Source organism: Canis lupus, chromosome 16 (genome assembly GCF_048164855.1).
Source record: "Canis lupus baileyi chromosome 16, mCanLup2.hap1, whole genome shotgun sequence".
Taxonomy (NCBI): domain Eukaryota; kingdom Metazoa; phylum Chordata; class Mammalia; order Carnivora; family Canidae; genus Canis; species Canis lupus.
The window spans coordinates 50,341,646-50,360,712 of record NC_132853.1 but is presented as its reverse complement, the minus strand read 5'-3'; the positions used below and the strand labels follow the sequence as shown (position 1 = coordinate 50,360,712).

At 37.1% G+C, this 19,067-nt stretch overlaps 1 protein-coding gene across 7 annotated transcripts in view; it reads left to right on the top strand.

Moving 5' to 3' along the window:
• LOC140607036 (uncharacterized) overlaps nucleotides 1-19,067 on the top strand; it is a 42,692-nt gene that overhangs the window by 15,292 nt on the left and 8,333 nt on the right. For 5 of the 7 annotated variants that reach the window (XR_012009207.1, XR_012009206.1, XM_072781321.1 and 2 more), the window contains exons 4-8: nucleotides 1,182-1,253; nucleotides 1,951-2,031; nucleotides 8,975-9,046; nucleotides 9,634-9,708; nucleotides 17,392-17,510. Coding sequence is in view for 5 of the 7 variants with exons in the window: in XM_072781321.1 (XP_072637422.1) it covers nucleotides 1,182-1,253; nucleotides 1,951-2,031; nucleotides 8,975-9,046; nucleotides 9,634-9,708; nucleotides 17,392-17,510 (419 nt within the window). In the remaining 2 variants the exon portion in view is untranslated. The remainder of the gene's footprint in view (nucleotides 1-1,181; nucleotides 1,254-1,950; nucleotides 2,032-8,974; nucleotides 9,047-9,633; nucleotides 9,709-17,391; nucleotides 17,511-19,067) is intronic. The other 2 variants (XM_072781322.1, XM_072781319.1) reach the window with 1 other exon arrangement.

Below are 19,067 nucleotides of genomic sequence, written 5' to 3'. Positions count from 1 at the left end.
ACTTGTGGAGAATTACTCTGGTGACTGTGTGCAGGATGGATTAGAAAGGGAGAGACTAGAGATGGCAATGCCAGTCTGAAGAGTAGGTGGAAAATAAGGGACTAAGCTGGAATCAATGGAAGTCTGAGGGTCAACTATTATCAAGAATGGGTGTTTTCAAATAAAAATCCAGTACTATGTGGTGTTTTTTGTTGTCTCACCACTTGCAACTGAAGCAGTTAATAAATTCATGGAATATTAAGGCAAATGTACAACCAAAAATGAATTTCTATTAACATGATGATATGATTCTGAGTTAGTTCAAATTTATGTATTGATTAGAGGGGTAACTTCCTTTCAATTTAAATGAAAGGATATCTTTTATTTTTTCTGGTATTGAATTGGCCTAGAAAAATAGAACTAAACCAAAAAGGTGTTCCAAAATGAGAATATCCCTTTTAATATTAGAAATTATAATTATAGGGGTGCCCGGTTGGTGCAGTTGGCTGAGCATCTGACTCTTGGTTTTGGCTCAGGTCACAATCTCTGGATCCTGAAATGGAGCCCCCTGTTGGGCTCTGCACTCAGTGAGGAGTCTGCTTGGGATTCTCTCTCCCTCTTCCTCTGCTCCTCCCACTTGTGCATGTGCATGCACACACACTCTCTAATAAATAAATATTTTTTAAAAAGAAATTATAGGGGCAGCCCGAGTGGCTCACCGGTTAAGCGCCACCTTCTGCCCAGGGTGTGATCCTGGAGACCTTGGATCCAGTCCCATGTCAGGCTCCCTGTATGGAGCCTGCTTCTCCCTCTGCCTGTGTCTCTGCCTTTCATTCTCTCTGTGTGTCTATATGAATAAATAAATAAAATCTTTTACAAAATAAAGAAAGAAATTCTATGTGGAGGTCAAAACTTTGAGCTCATAATCTAGAAATTGATGAGGCCTCAAATGTCCTCTAATTAATTCTTCTGCTCTCAGGAAAGATTACTTCCAGAATCTATCAAGAGCTGTAGTTACTTCTTTCATTTATGAAAGTGAGACTCTTTTAAGAGAGATGAGGAGAGTTAGGGGCTCTGGAAGGTTCAAATAACAAGTCCTTAAGTTCAGAGTTTAGGCAAAAGCTGCTTATTCAATACTATCAGCCTACTAGTTAGGTATCTAATAGCTAATTGAGGCAATATTTTCCTTTTACTTTTCCTAGAGATTTATCCTGCAATAAGATACAATCTATTGAAAGACGGACATTTGAACCACTACCTTTTTTGAAGTTTATGTAAGTTACAAATACAAATTTCATTATATTTGGGATTTTTGTTAAACTTAATTGTAAACCTCTTTGCTACAATCATTTTGAAATATGATTGTAATTTTATTAGTAGAAAGCTACTAAAATTATGTAGCGAATCTTTTTTGTCTGTAGCAAAGATTAGTGTAAGAATTATTATACAGATCAGACTGAATCATTCTAGAGAAGTGGTTCTCAACTAGGGTGATTTTGCACCCAGGTGACATTTGAAGTGTCTGGAGACATTTTTGGTTGTCAGACTGTAGATATGCTACTGGCATCTAGTGGGCAGAGGCCAGAGATGGCGCTAAACACCCTATAATGCACAGGACAGCCCCTCTTAAAAAAGAGGATCCAACCATAAATGTCAATAGTGCTGATGTGAAATATTTTTCTAGAGAAATAAAGATTACCTAACACAAGTATTTATTGAGCATTTACAGATTTGTATCTAATGCAACACATGTAGAAACATGAAAATATAAATCTTTCATGCAAATTTTTTAAATTTAAATTTCTAAAAAAATTTTAAAAGGCATATCTTCCATAGCGAGATAGTTTCAGGATATGGAGAGGGTATTGAGATTATGTTTCATCCTATATAAATTGGAATCACTGCCAAAGGATAAATGTTCTGAAAGAATACCTTTTTTCCTTCTTCTTTTGCTTGTGTCTTTTTTTGTAGAAATGTTAGTTGCAATGTACTGACAGAAGTGAGCTTTGGAACATTTCAGGCCTGGCATGGAATGCAGTTTTTACATAAGCTGTAAGTGAAATAGAAAATAAACACATGTAAAAAATAAACAGACAAACAATATGTAAAAACATCATACATTTATTGGTTCAGTGGATGTTAAGCCCAGTATGAACTCTGAAAAGTATGTCTTAAAATCCATTCTTTTTTTTTTTTTTCAAATGAGGAAACTAAGGTACAAAGAGGCCAAGAGGCTTGTCTATCTCATAAATGGCACTCTCAGCTTTCCCTGTACTCAGCTTTGGTATGGGCAATAAAAGGCCCCAAGCAAATAACACCCAAGTCAACACTATCCTGGGAATCCATGACAATGATGCTTCTCCAATAGGGGCATGGTCCTTCAAATTCCACCTCTGAATTTAACTTTGATTCCTGCTAATGGGCAAAGTTCCTAACTGCTTCAATGCATGCAAAATAAAGCTTCAAAGAACTAAGTGTAGGGGAATTCTCCAGGGAGCAAAAGTGTGGGTGCTTCCTCAGCCATCAGCTTCTTTTAAATGGTAAAGCAGAAAGAACTGCTGAGAACCTGCCACAGGGCACTTCTCTCACCAGTTACCCAGAACATTATTTTTCAAAAAATGTATACCTCTGAGTAAATCATCTGGGGGCCATAAGAACCTTTGAGGTATGGTAAAAGATATTGTTTGTGTTAAGTTGTGTGAAAAATGTTCATGAAATACATTGCTGTAGCATAATTCCATGTGGCTATTTCCTGACTCTTCTTCAATAAGAAGTGTGTTATTCCCTTTCGGCTGGAAAATTCTGTGATTTCCTGGTGATATAAACAAATCATAGTGGGGGATGTTCAATGGCCTGAGGGGGATTTTAGACTCAAGGTGAAGATCTTCCTCTAAACGTGACTTTGGAAAAGATTATCTTACCTGTCTTGTAGTTCAGAAATATTATTTCACACAGTTTATTTTAGGATAGATGAAGGTGTTGAGGGTGTGTCTGGAGCTAGAGGGACAGTTCCTGCAGATGCCTATCTGTTGAAGGCTCCTCTCTCCTCCCATTAATTTGCTGATGCCTAACTTGGAAAAAGACTACAGAGGGTCAGTTTTTTGCTTGCGAACACCCCGGAGAAAAGGCTCATTGGGTTTCTGCACCAGGAGGTTTTGGTGCATCAATATACTGTCTTAAACTCACCATCTTTATTTCTAAGCATGTTATCACACCAAGAGTCTCTTAGAAGAATCTGAATTTCCAAAAAAGAAAGAAAAGAAAGAAAGAAAGAAAGAAAGAAAGAAAAAAAGAAAAGAAAGAAAGAAAGAAAGAAAGGAAAGGAAAGAATCTGACTTTCATTATAGTTATATGGGCAACACAAGAAAGAATATGGGGGAATCAGTTGATAAAAATCAATGAATTCATTGAAAAACATTCACTGAGTGCCATGTCCAATACATGTCAACACTGTACTAAGTACTGGGGGTACAAAGAATAAGACAGGGACTGTCCCCAAGAAACTTTCATACTGGAAGGAGAAAGATGTTGACAGGAAAACACACGGGAGCCGTGCGGGCATCCATGCAGCAGGGTAACAAGGTAGGGGGTTGACAAAGTAGGGAACAAACAGGTTGTGGGATAGAAAAGACTCTTAATGGATGAAGCAACAGCTTGTTTGTGTTGAGTTTCTGTGTGCATCTTAAATAACAGAAAAAGGTAATTAAAGAACCAGAGCTAGCCAGTATTGATAATAAATTAATACTCATGTCATGGGACTTGAATACAGCTTCGAAAACTAATTCACAGTTCCTTCTGAAAGATTATCACGATACAGTAAGTGTGTACTGGGGGTTAGGCTCCTTTTTTGTTTGAGGTCAAATTTTTCTAATAGACAAAGCTAGTCTGCTTTAGGAAATCTCTGCCATAGTGAAATATAAACTTCATTGCATTTCTTTCCAAAGGCAAGTTGCCAAGGGAAGATGCCACCCTTTGAATTAGTCATGTTACCTGTGTGACATGTTACCAAGGTGTTTATAAGTTGAAACAATATTTTCTCTGGCATTAAAGAAGTCTGTAAAATGTATAGGCCCTAGCTGAGGTGGATTTATTTTGAACTGACCAAAGCTTTAACTTCAGGGCTCCTCACTTCCATAGGCCCCTTCAAAGGTCTTGAGAGGAGTCCTAGCAATTTTTATATTCATAATGTTGCATGTTTTTATTAGACAGGATTTCCCAAAGTAGATGAGGTTCAGGCCCCACAAGACCTTGATTGACCCTGGGTTTCAGGTAATTATAACTCAGTAAGCTTCTTGAATGAAGCCTCTAAGTTATTGATAAATACTGACTGAACAAGTTAGCAGTGTGGTAAAGTCTATTTTGAATCTGAAATCCACCTCAAAGACATGCCAAGAGCTTATTAATGAGGTACCACCTTTGGAGGTTTTTGTTTTCTTTGGCTTTAATAAGGAGAAGGGAGAAGCAGGCTCCATGCACCGGGAGCCCGATGTGGGATTCGATCCCGGATCTCCATGATCACGCCCTGGGCCAAAGGCAGGCACTAAACCGCTGCTCCACCCAGGGATCCCCAGTTCTTTATTTTTAATTGAGATATAATCCACATAATAGACTATGCAACATTGTAAAGTATACAGTCCAGTGGTATACTTCGATAGACCACAGCCACCCTAATTCCAGGACAGTTTCATCACCCTCCAAAATAAATACCGTACCCATCAGCTGTGACCACCCCCTTCTTCCCTCCTCCCAGGCAACAACTAATTCCCCTTCTGTATCCTAGATTTGCCTCTTCTGGACATTTCATACAAATGAGTGTCTAGCTTCTTTCACATAACTGTTAGCTTCAAAGTTTTTCCATGTTGTAGCATATATACCAGCACTTCATTCTTTTTGAAGGCTGTATAATATTCCCTTACATAGACACATCACCTTTTGTTCATCTGTTCCTCAGTTATTGGACTTTTCAGTTGTTTCCACTTCTGACTATTATTAATAATGCTGCTATGAGTATTCACATACGTGGTTTTGTGTGGACATATGTTTTTAATTCTCTTGGGTACATACCTAGGAGTGGAATTGCTGAGTCACGTAGTAACTCTATGTCTAACCCTTTTGAGGAACTGCCAAACTGTGTTCCACACGTAACTATGCCATTTTATGTTCTCACCAATGTATGAAGATTCCACTTTCCCCATAATCTTGCTACCGCTTATCATTCTCCATCTGATTATAGCCATCTTAGTGAGTATAAAGTAGTATCTTATTATAGCTTTGATTTGTATTTCCCTAATGACTTAAGACATTGAACATCTTTTCATGTGCTTATTGGCCATTTGTGTATTTTCTTTGGAGAAATGTCTCTCTGAATCCTTTGCCCATTTAAAAGTTCAATTATTAGTCTTTTTATTGAGTTGTAAGAGTTCTTTATGTGTTCTGGATATTCTGGATACTAGACTTTTATCAGACATATGATTTGCAAATATTTTCTCCCATTCTGTGAGTGGTCTTTTACTTTCTTGATAATGTCCTTTGAAGCACAAAAATCTGTTTAATTTTTTATAAAGTCCAATTTGTCTATTTTTCCTTTTATTATTTGTGCTTTTGGTGGCATGTCTAAGAAACTCTTGCCTAATCCAAGGTCATAAAGATTTCTAAGAGTTTTTATAGCTTGAGCACTTCCATTTAGGTTAATCCATTTTGAGTTAATTTTTATATATAGAATGAAGTGTAGGAATCCTTATTTTGTATATGAATATATAGTTGTCCCAGCTCCATTCGAAAAGACTAGTCTTCCCACTTTGAATTGCTTTGGCACTCTTGTTGAAAATCAGCCAACTATAAATGTGAGGATTTATTCCTGGACTGTCAGTTCTGTTCCATTGGTTTATATGTCTATCCTTTTTTTTAAAATCTTCAGCCTCAGTTTATTCACTTTTAATTTACAGAACATCAGAGATTTACATTGTTTTCCAGTGTTAGCATTTTTATTTTTATTTTTTTAAATAATAAATTTACTTTTTATTGGTGTTCAATTTGCCAACATACAGAATAACACCCAGTGCTCATCCCGTCAAGTGCTCCACTCAGTGCCCATCACCCATTCACCCCCACCCCCCGCCCTCCTCCCCTTCCACCACCCCTAGTTTGTTTCCCAGAGTTAGGAGTCTTCATGTTCTGTCTCCCTTTCTGATATTTCCTACCCATTTCTTCTCCCTTCCCTTCTATTCCCTTTCACTATTATTTATATTCCCCAAATGAATGACACCATATAATGTTTGTCCTTCTCTGATTATATATGTCTATCTTTATGCCAGTGCCACACTACGATTACTGTAGCTTTGAATTGGGTTTTGAAAGCAGAGCATGTGAATCTTCCCACTTTTTTGTTCTTTATCTAGATTTTTCTTGGCTATTCTGGGTCCCTTGAATTGATATAAGAATTTTAGAATTAGCCTGGAAACAAGTCAGCTGTGATCTTGATAAGGGTTGTGCTGAAGCCATAGTTCAATTTGGGGCATAGTGCCATTTTAACAATATTTTCTTCTGGTCCATGACCATGGCATTTTTTCCATTTATTTCAATCTTCTTTAATTTCAACAATGTTTTGTAGCTTTCAGTGTATGGATCTTATACTTTTTGGTTACATTTTTTCCTAAGTATTTTATTCTTTTTAATATTGTTATACATGGAAATTTTTTCTTAATATCATTTTGGATTACTCATTGCTAATACATAGAAATACATCTAACTTTTATATATTGATCTTGTTTCCTGCAACCTTGCTGAACCCATTTGTTAGTGCTAAGGTTTTTTTCTACATTCCTAGGAATATGTCTTGTGGTCTTCTAGTTTCTCAGGAATATGTTGGAGCATTTCAAACTCTCTGTGGATATCTCATTTCTCAGCTTTTTCTTTTAAACTTTTAGATTAGGGTTTTTGTTGTTGTTGTTGTTGTTTTTTGTTTTTTTGTTTTTTTTGTCCCAACTGTTATCCATTGCCTTACACAGCTGCCAGTTTAAAACATTTACCTGTAAGTGTTTTTAAAAATGCTCCTGGGGATATCTAGGTGACTAAGCGGTTGGGTGTCTGCCTTCCTCTCTAGGCATGATCCTGGAGTTCTGGGATCCAGTCTCACATCCAGCTCCCCATAGGGAGCCCACTTCTCCCTCTGCCTATGTCTCTGCCTCTCTCTGTCTCCCTTTGCCTGTGTCTCTGCCTCTCTCTCTCTGTCTGTGTGTCTTTCTCATGAATAAATAAATAAATAATGATATTTTTAAAATGCCCCTTGAGAAGAAGAGGCTTCTAGCATTGTGCAGTTCTCAGTGAGGTCAAGGACAAGGTTCTCAATTGAGGTCTTCCAGGAAACTCACTAGACAGGTAAAACAATGACAGTTCTTTGGGAAGGAGGCTTTAAGGAACTCCAGCTCCATTTTGCTCCCCTGGGATGTGGGCTATTTTTCAAGGCTACCATCAGGATACAGAGCAGAGGTCTAGAACTAGTTAAAACAACAGATCTCACTGTTCTTATAGAAATTAATACATTTTCCCTTAATAAATGCTCTCTGGGTTGCTGTAGACCCATTGGTTAAATTTTCCAAAATGATTAAAACATTGATTCTATGTTTGCCAGTGTTTGTCATTGTCGTTGCTTTTATGGAGGGATGAAGTTTCAAATGTCCTCACTTTCCCGTTTTCACTGATTCGCCTATAACATGGTTTAAAATACCTAAAGTCTCAATGACCATCAGCTAATTAAATACTTCATCATGGGAGTCGATTAGAGAAAAGGAATAAAAATAGAAAATGTAATTCTCAGAGGAGCTCTCCCAGGTGGAGAGATGAAGTTCAACATGAATACAGTTTCTATATTTAGCGCTCTCAAAGTTTATGGTAACAGCTGTTTTATAAACCCCCTTTTCTTCATGTGAGTTACACACAGGCTTTGGAGTCAGAACTCAGTTCAAATTCCAGCTCTGCTTCTGACTGGCTTGACAAACTCGGACAAATTATGTAACCTCTCTGTACCTCAGTTTCCTCATTTGTAAAATGAGGTGATGATAGTATCTATCACATAAGGTTATTATAAGGATTAAATGTGAAATGCTGATCACAGATGCCTTACAGCCCAATAATAGTATTGGTTATGAAGATTATCTATCTAATACTTGGTAAAAGTATAGTTAATGATTCTTGAGTAGAGTCAACCTCAAGGCAGATTGTCTTTTCTTTTCTTCCTATTTCTTTTACCTTTTTTCATTTTAAAGAGTTGGGAAGAAGGTCTGTTCAGCATTTTGGAATAAAAGCTTGTGTCAAAAAGATGACAAGATGTCCTTTATTCAACAAACATTAAATAGTCAATAACAAGCACTATACTATGTCAGGCACAGGGACAACATGACAATAAAGTATGGTCCCTGCCCTCCAGGAGCCGAGAATCCAGGAGATTGATAAGGAAACAGGTGATACATGCCATGACAAAGGCTGTAATGCAAGAATACACACAGGCTATGTGGTGGGAATATAGCTTTCACCGGCTGCTCATAGATTTAGCCCTTCTTGTTTGGCTCCAAAACTGAAGAATTGGTTACCATTTTGTCTTTAACTGGGTGGTTTAAACTGTAGGATTTTTAAACTTTCTAGAGATAAAAGAAAAGCACTTTGAATTATGGAGGACACTAGAAATAGTATTTCCTACAGAAATTACTTCCTACTGGTATAGTCACTTCTGAGGTTTTCAACCTGAAATGTTCTTTGGCATATTTTTTCTTTGCCATCCACTTAAAAAATTTTTTTTCTCTTTCTCTTCCTGCTTTATCATTCAGAGACCTGGGTAGTGCCCAAAGGAAGAATGTTTTACAGATTCTAAGGGTGATTTTATAGGCAAAGGCAGAAAATGATTGCTTTTAAACTTCAAGTTCCATACCAAAAAAAAGAACATAAATTTTCATCTAGTTACTTAAAATGCAGATAATTTTAATTCCATTGCATTTTTCAGAATTCTCAGTCATAACCCTCTGACAACTGTTGAAGATTCATATCTTTTTAAATTGCCAGCATTAAAATATTTGTAAGTATTACAACAATCTCATGGCTCATGAGATGATTTCTGCTCTTTTTTACTTTTGTCAAAGATTAAATCTTTTGCATTTTGAATAAAAAGTCATAATTTAAATTTTAGCTGGGTTATTGCAATAAGAATTATTGGCAAAGAAAGAATGTATATGGACAAGACAGCCTGTAGTAGAAGAGAGCAGTATTGAAGAACACATAGAGATATGGAACATGCAGGTGTATAGCGAAATATTTACCACATATGTAGAAATATCATTTATCTCAAAAAGCAAACTGGAATAAGGTATACCTTATTTAAAACAAAAGACTAATCAAGAAAGGTGGATGCAACTGAGAATGAGTAGAAAAAGGGTAAAAGGAGATTGTACTGTTTAGCACCAAGGTGATTATGTTCGTGATGCACATAAATTTTAATTTCTTCAATAAGAATGCTCTGAAATTATCTTCCATAGCAAGTAAACTCTTGAGCTAGCTTGACAGAGAAGCCAGAATTTAAATAATCACATACTATTAAGTACCTTTTTGTACTTGGTGTGAAATTTTAGTCTTTGGTATCATGCATGTTTGGGCGTTCTCTTTCAGAGACATGGGAACAACACAGGTGTCACTTTCAACAATTGAGAGCATTCTCATGATGACCCTTGAATTGGAAAAACTGTAAGTTGATTTTTCTTATGTTTATTATCACTTCGTTGTGTATTTAGGTTTGTTTTATTTATAAGTCAGCTTTATTGAGGCATAATTTTCAGTTAATATGTACTCTTTTTAAGTATGCAGTTTTTAATGAGCTTTGGTAAATATATAGTTGTGTAACCACCACCACGTTTGAGATACAGAACATTTCTGTTTGTAGTTAATCCCCTGTTGCCACTATCAGCCCCTGACAGCCATCAACCTCATTTTTGTCCCTATAGTATTTTTTCCACCATGTCTTTTTTTTTTTTTTTTTAAGATTTTATTTATTTATTCATGAGAGACAAAGAGAGAGAGAGTGAGAGGTCAGAGGGAGAAACAGGCTCCATACAAGGATTCTGAGCTGGGACTTGATCACGGGACTCCGGGATCACTCCCTGAGTCAAAGGCAGACGCTCAACTGCTGAGCCACCCAGGCGCCCCTCTACCGTGTCTTATGAATGAAATCATACAGTATGCAGTCTTGTGTGATTGGCTCCTTTGACTCAGCATAATCCTTTTGAGATTCATCCATGTGATTGCATCAACCCGTAATTCACTCCTTTTTATTACTGAGTAGTGTTACAGTTGTGTGGATATATCAGTTTGTTTATGCATTCATCACTTAATGGATATTTGAGTTGTTCTGATTTTCCTTTTGGCTATGATGAATAAAGCTGCTAAAAGCAGTCACGTGCAGGCCTTTGTGTGAGCATATGCTTTCATTCTGGGGGAGGTGAAATACTTAATGGTAGGATTACTACATCATGTGCTAAGTGTATATTTAACTTTTTAAGAAAATGCTTCCTAGGGGTGCCTGGGGGGTTAGTCAGTTAAGTGTCCAACTGTTGATTGTTGATTTTGGCTTAGGTCATAATCTCAGGGTTGTGAGATCAAGCCCCCAGTGGGGCTCCATGCTGAACGTGGAGCATGCTTAAGATTCTTTCTCTCCCTTTCTCTCTGCCCCTCCTCCCCACCCCACTCATACACATGTGCTTGCTGTCTCTCTCTCAAAAAAAAAAACAAAAACAAAAACAAAAAACCTGCTTACCTCTTTTCTAAAGTGAATGTAGGGCAGCCCCCGTGGCTCAGCAGTTTAGCGCCACCTTCCGACCAGGGCGTGATCCTGGAGACCCAGGATCTAGTCCCATGTCGGGTTCCCTGCATGGAGCCAGCTTCTCCCTCTACCTGTTTCTCTGCCTCTCTCTCCCTCCCTCAGTGTCTCTCATAATAAATGAATAAAAGCTTTAAAAAAAATAAAGTGGATGTACCATTTTGCATTCCAAGCGGCAGTGTATGACATCTTTATATTTTAGTTAAAAAATTTTTTCAAACTTTGTATCTTTTTTTTTTTAATTTTATTTATGATAGTCACAGAGAGAGAGAGAGAGAGAGGCAGAGACATAGGCAGAGGGAGAAGCAGGCTCCATGCACCGGGAGCCCGACGTGGGATTCGATCCCGGGTCTCCAGGATCGCGCCCTGGGCCAAAGGCAGGCGCTAAACCGCTGCGCCACCCAGGGATCCCTAGACTTTGTATCTTTAATTTGCATTTCTCTAATAGCTCATGATGTTGAGTGTCTATTCATGTACCAATATCTTTTTAAATGATGTGTCTATTGAAATCTCTTTTCCTTTTATTTTTTTCTTAAAGATTTATTTATCTCAGACAGAGAGAGAGAGAGACCAAATGTGGTGGGGGGTGGGGGGTATAGGCAGTCAGAGAGGGAGAGAGAGAATCTCAAGATTCCTCACCAAGCTTGGAGCCTGATTTGGGGCTCAATCCCACAACCCTGAGACCATAACCTGAACCAAAATCAAGAGTCAGACACGCAGCCAACTGAGCCACCCTGGTGCCTCCAAATCCATCATTCAGTTGGATACATACTATTGAGTTTTAAGAGTATATTATATATTCTGGAAAAAGTCTTTTCTCTCAGGTGTTTAGCAAATTTCTCCCAGGCTGTGGCTTGTCTTCATTTGCACTTCCCTGATGATACCCTGTTCTATCTCTGAAGACCAGAATTTTTAATTTTTAAATTTTGATGAACTCACCCATTTCACCCATCATTCCACCCCTTGTCCCCTCTGGGGACAACTATAGTTTGTTCCCTATAATAAATGTCTGTTTCTTGACTCTCTCTCTCCCCTTTGCTCATTTTTTTTGTTTGTTTCTTAAATTCCACATATAAGTGAAATCACCTGGTATTTGTCTTTCACTGACTGACTTACTTTGCTTAGCATTGTACTCTAATGTTGTTGCAGGTGGCAGGATTTCGTTCTTTTTTATGGCTGAATAATATCCCATTGTTTATATATACCACCTATTTTTTATCCATCCACCTATCAATGGACTGGTAGGCTGCTTTCCATAACTTGGCTATGGTAAATAATGCTACATAGACGTGCATGTATCCCTTTGAATTAGTGTTTTTGTAATTTTTGGTTAAATACCCAGAAGTGCAATTACTGGATCATACCGTAGTTTTATTTTTAATTTTTTGAGGAGCCTCCATACCATTTTCCTCAGTGGCTGTACCAGTTTGCATTCCCGCCAGCAGAGCATAAGTTATTATGTCTCCATATCCTCACTAAAATTTGTTGTTTCTTGTGTTTTTTATTTTAGCCATTCTGACAGGTGTGAAGTGATATCTCATTGTGGTTTTTATTTGCACTTCCCTGATGATACTGAGCATTTTTTCATGTGTCTGTTGGCCATATGCATGTCTTCTTTTTTTTTAAGATTTTATTTATTTATTTGAGAGAGAGAGAAAGAACATGAGCAGGAGGAGGGGCAGAGGAAGAGGGAGAGAGAGAGAATCCCAAGCAGATTCCCCTCTGAGTACCTAGCCTTACTCAGGGCTCGATCCCAGGACCCTGAGATCATGACCTAAGCTGAAGGCAGACATTTAACCAACTGAGCCACCCAGGCACCCCTGTGCATCTTCTTTGGAGAAATGTCTGTGTCTTCCAGTTTTTAAGTGGATTATTTGGGGGTTTTTGGTGTTGATCTGTAGACATTCTTTATATATTTTGGATACTAAACCTATATTGAATATGTCACTTGCAAATATCTTCTCCTATTTGATAGGTAGTCTTTATTATTTTTTTTTGGTTGTTTCCTTTACTATACAGAAACTTCATATATTGTTTGATATGGTGAAACATTGTTTAGAATTTTGCATCTGTGTTCATGAGAGATATTGGTCTATTGTTTATTTATTTATTTATTTATTTATTTATTTATTTATGATAGTCACCCAGAGAGAGAGAGAGAGAGAGAGAGAGAGAGAGAGGCAGAGACACAGGCAGAGGGAGAAGCAGGCTCCATGCACCGGGCCTTGGGCTAAAGGCAGGCGCCAAACCGCTGCGCCACCCAGGGATCCCGGTCTATTGTTTTCTTTTCTTGTACTGTCTTTGCCTACTTATGATAAGGGAAAAGCTGGCCTTAAAAATGAGTGGGGAAATATTCTTTTCTCTTCAACTTTCTGGTAGAGTTTGTGTAGAATTGGCATTATTTCTTCCTTAAATGTTTGGTAGAATCACTCATGAAGCCCTGTGTATTTGAAGCTTTCTTTGTGAGAAAGTTGCAAATTATACACTCTATTTCTTTAATAGTGATATTTAAGTTACATATTTATTTTTGAGTAGTTTACATCTTTTATGATCTGTTCATTTCACCTTGAATTGATTGACAAATTATTTTATAATATTCCCTTCTTATCCTTTTAATATCTGTAGGGATGCCTGGGTGGCTCAGTGGTTGAGCATCTCCCTTTGGCTCAGCTCATGACCTCGGGATTCTGGGATTGAATCCCACATGAGGCTCCCTGCAGGGAGCCTGCTTCTCCCTCTGCCTCTGCCTCTGCCTCTCTCTGTGTCTCTCATGAATAAATAAAAATAAAATCTTAAAAAAAAAAAAAGAAAAGAAACAAGGGACATGTCACCCCGTTTTTTTTTTAAGATTTTATTTATTCATGAGAGACACAGAGAGAGAGAGGGGGGAGACAGAGGCAGAGACACAGGCAGAGGGAGAAGCAGTCTCCATGCTGGGAGCCTGATGTGGGACTTGATCCCGGGACTCCAGGATCAGGCTTTGGGCCGATGGCAGGCGCTAAACTGCTGAGCCACCCAGGGATCCCTGACCCCTCTCATTTCTGATACTGATAATTTATGTCTTCTCTTGTCTTGTCTTAATCAGTCTGCCTAGAGGTTTATCAGTTTTATTTATCTTCTCCAAAAACTGTCTTTTGGGGCACCTGCGTGGCTCAGTGGTTGAGCATCTGTTTTTGGCTCAGGTCGTGATCCTCGAGTCCTAGAATCGAGTCCCTTTTCAAGCTCCCCACAGGGAGCCTGCTTCTCCCTCTGCCTATGTCTCTGCCCCTCTCTCTGTATCTCTCATGAATAAATAATTACAATTTTTAAAAATAAATAAATAAAAACTGTCTTTTCATTTCACTGGCCTCTCTATTTTTGTTTTCCGTTTTCTTTATTTGTGCCTTGATCTCTATTATGCTATTTCTTCTCCTTATTCAATGATTAATTTTCTTTTCTTTTTTTAATTTCTTAAAAGTGGATACTGGGGAAGCTGAACACCGCATTAGCAACATCCCATATGTTGACATGGTTTCAGTTTTAGTACGAAATAGCTCTTAATTTCTCTTTTGATTTCTTTGACTGGCAGGGTTACTTAGAAGTATGTTGTTTAGTTTCTAAATAATTTGGAGATTTTTCAAATCTGTTCATTTCTAATTTAATTCCATTGTAGTCACAGAACATATGTTGAATGACTTAAATCCTTTTAAACTTATTGAGGCTTGTGTTATACCCATGAATTCTGGTATTAGATGAGCCTATGATCTATTTTGGTAACTATTATGTATCTACTTGAAAAAAATGAGTACTCTGATTTTGGGTGGAGCATTCTATAATGTCAGTTAGGTCAAGTATGTAGATAGTGTTATTCAAGTCTGCTATATCTTTACTGATTTTCTATATATTTTTCTGTCAATTATTTAGAAAGCAATATTGAAATTTCCAACTATAATTGTGTATTTATTTGTCTCTCTTTGCCATTCTCCTTCATATATTTTGAAGTTCTGTTATCAGATGCATAAATTTTTAGGTTATGTCTTTTTTATTAGTTGATATTCCTATAATGATGGAATAACCTCCTTTATCCTTGGTAATATTTTTTTACTTTGAAATGCACTTTGTCTTACAGTAATGTAGCCACCCAAGGTTTCTTTTGATTACTGTTAGCATAGCACAATTTTTTCTATACTTTTAACCTACTTGTATATTTCTATTGCAGATGATTCTTATAGACAGCATATAGTTGGCTTTTGCTTTTTTATATTTTAATTAGGGTGATTATACCATTACACCTAATGTAATTATTAACATGACTACATTTAAAGCTACTAAACTCTCTATGTGTCCCATCTGTTCTTTGTTTTGCTATTTTTTTTCTTTTTCTTCCTACTTTTGGATGACTGAGTACACTTTTAAATTAAATTAAATTAAATTAAATTAAATTAAATTAAATTAAATTAAATTTTATTTGTTGGCTAGTTAATTACAACTCAGGTTTTGTTAGTTTAGCAGTAGTTTAATGGCTTGTAGTGTTCATCTTTAACTTTTCACAGTCTATCTTCAAATAATATATGATTTCATGATTGGCATAAGAACCTTACAATATATAGTGTACTTCATTTCTCCCTTACTGGCCTTTGTGCTAATGTCTTCATACATTTTGCTTTACTTCTAAACAGCACACTATATTATTTTTTTGTTTAAACAATAAGTTAACTCCTTTAGGAAGTATAGTTGATGTATATTAAATTAGTTTCAGATGTACAACATAGTGATTGAAGAATTAATACCACAATAAGTGTATTACGGTATTATTAACTATATTCCCTACATTGTACTTTTCATCTGGAGACTTACTTTATAACTAGAAGTTTGTACTTCTTACGTCTTTTCACTCATTTTGACCATATCCCCGCCCTCTACTTTAATAACCACCAGTTTGTTCTCCATATTCATGAATCTGTTTCTCTCTTCTTTTTGTTGTCAGTTTTCATTTGTTTAAGATTCTACATATAAGTGAAATCATATTGTATTCAGATATTTAAATAGTAAGAAAAACCTTATGTATTTACCTTTGGAGTTACCAGTTCTAATGTTCTTCTTCCTTTTGTGTGGATCCACATTTCTATCGCAATCATTTTCCTTCTGCTTGAAAATACTTTCTTTAGCTTTTCTACAGTGTAAATCTACTAATGATGACTTCTTTCAGCTTTTGTAGGTCTCAGTCTTTTGTTTTGCTTTTATTTTTGGAAGATCTGGATATAGAATTCTAGTTTGATAGTTGTTGGTCCCCTCTCCGCTTCACTGCTTTAAAGATGTTGCTCTACTGAGTTCCATTAATTCCAACAAGAAATATGTTACCATTGTTATCTCTATTTCCCTATATGTTGTGTGGAGGTTTTTCCTTTGGCTTATTTTTAACATTTTCTCTTTATTGATGGCTTGAGAAGTTTGATTATGATGTGCTTTGGCATAGTTTTGTCCATATTTCTTGTGTTTAGAGTTCATTGACCTTCTTGGATTTGTGGGTTTATTAGGGTTACCTGTTTGGACAATTTGGGGGCTATTATTTTTCAAATTATATTTCTTCTCCCTTGTAGACTCTATGTATGCATATATTAGGCCACTTGAAGTTGTTGTATAACTCACTAAGTAGAGACATGGGTTTCTTAGTCTGGGATTTTTTTTTTTTAAGATTTTATTTATTTGACAGAGAGTGAGAGCACAAGCAGGGGGAGCAGAGGAGAGGGAGAAGTAGGCTCTCTGCTGAGGAGCAAAACTGATGTGGAGCTCGATCTTGGGACCCGGGGATCATGACCTGAGCCGAAGGCAGACATTTAACTGATTGAGCCACCCTGGTGCCTCATCAGTCTGGTTTTCTTTAACATAAGAAATATTGTTATAACTTTTTTATAAAGATTTTATAATTTATTTAAGAGAAAGAAGAGAGCACACGTGGGTGGGGCAGAGGAATCTCAAGCAGACTTACAGTGATCTAGGAGCCCAGTGAGGGGCTTGATCTTATGAGCCTGAGATCATGACCTGAGTTGAAACCAAAAGTCAGATGCTTAACCAACAGTGGCACCCAGGCACCCCAGTTATAGTAACTTTTTAAACATCCTTGTCTGCTAGTTGTAACACCTGTGTAGATTTTGGGTTAGTTTTGATTGATTGCTTTCTATCCTTGATGTGGGCCATATTTTAGACTTACTCAGACTCTTCTTAGAAGTCTACCCTCTTCCTGTATGCTCTTAACCCAAAGTGAGACTTTTGGGTCAGAAGGAGATACTTCTGAACTGAACTACTGATCAATGTCACCCAGTTCTTATCTCTGTCTTATTCTAGGTATATCATACCCCCTACCATCCTTACCTATTGGTTGAGCACCTCTGTCCTTCTCTTTATTTATAATATTCATGAGCAACAATTGGCCAACTGGTCCCTACTCAACCCTACCCAACCATCATATGCCACAAGAATTCCTTTATGCAGAGCCCTGTGAAGACCTTGGCCTGAATCTTCTACTCAAGTAACCCCTTTACCACTAATATAATGCTCTGTGTTTCCATTTATAGGATATTACCTAGCCGTATGTCCTGTTGTCTCTGCCAACTCAAAAATAATATTGAGGTTGTTTGCAAGACAGTCAAGCTGCATTGTGACGGTGAATGTTTGACAAATGCCACACGTTGTGGTGAGTTTGAATTGCCTCGTCATATATATATAATATTTGTATTTAAAGATTTTATTTATGAGAGAGAGAGAGAGAGAGAGAGGCAGAGGGAGAAGCAGGATCCATATAGGGAGCCTGATGTGGGACTTGATCCCAGGACTCCAGGATCACGCCCTAGGCTGAAGGCAGGTGCTAAACCGCTGAGCCAACCAGGAATCACCTCATGATATATTTTAAATTTTATTTATGTTTTAATTTTTATTTTTAATCAACAATGATCAATTTTTAACTAATGATGTCACTGCATTATTTTTATTCACTTACAGTTCAAACCCCTAAATTTCTTTTTTTTTTCAAAGATTTATTTGAGAGAGAGAGAGATGTGAGTCGAAGGAGGGGCAGAGGGAGAGAATCTCAAACAGATTCCCCACTGAGTGTGGAGCCCATTGCAGGGCTCAATCCCATGACCTTGAAATCATGACCTGAGCTGAAACCAAGAGTTGTATGCTTAACCCACTGAGCCACACAGGCACCCTTAAAATCCCTAAATTTATAAGAACTATTCCTTTGTTATAAGTCAGATTCTCAGTTACATTATTAAATTAATTACTCCCAAATGAAAACATATGCATCATAATTTGTAAACTAATTTCATATGTATCAGAACTCAGGTCCCCCTTGTCTTATATGACAGGTGGAGATATATTTTTGTTTATTGTTTGTTTTTACAAGTTATCAAGAGTAAAAGTGATGCTGATTTATAGATAAAGTTTATTCAGAGCCTGAGAGTTCCTGTTCCCTAACCAGAAGCTGCTGCCTTCTTATGGATACAGAGCACTCTTCTATTCTTGGACTGTCCAACTCTGAACTTTTTCTGAATCCTCAGCTTTTCTATCCAAAAACACTCAGATACTTTTAAGTATTTTTCTGTATACTATGTTTTATTGGCACTAACTTCATGACTTCCAAAATGTGCTTCTGCACCCAGATAGCTTGAATATGGTTCCCTATCAATGATCTAGGGTACATCATAAATAACACTTTGCTACCTCTGTAAATACAATGTTGCTTATTTTTCAAAACAATTTTTTACTAATTACTCCCTTATCTCTTAGAGGTGGGCAGAATAGGCATGTTTAGCCTCCTTTTACAGGTGAGGAAAAATTAGATCAGAGGTGTTAAGTACTGTTGCCTAGCACTCAAGTGTCCCGTTTAGGGCTCTCTACAAGCCCGTTGCTCCTCCTTTCTTGTGACCTTTATTACCTCCTCCTCTGACTCTCATCAACACCGCTGAAAATACTTCTAATTCTTCTGGAAATGAAACTCGGTTGGATGATACTGTGCATGTACACAAGCCATATGCTGACTTTCATGTAGTGGGAAGCTCTGGATGGTACCCTAATAACTAAAGCTAGAAATATTAGAAATGAAAGTGAAGTATATTTCTTCACATTCTGACAAAAAATTTCTTTATCCCTTCTGCATTTTAAAACCTCAAGTATTATTCCATTGATTTATCGAACATTCCACATTGGCATATCTCTCATACCTGGAAAATCTCTTAGCCTACACTCGTTC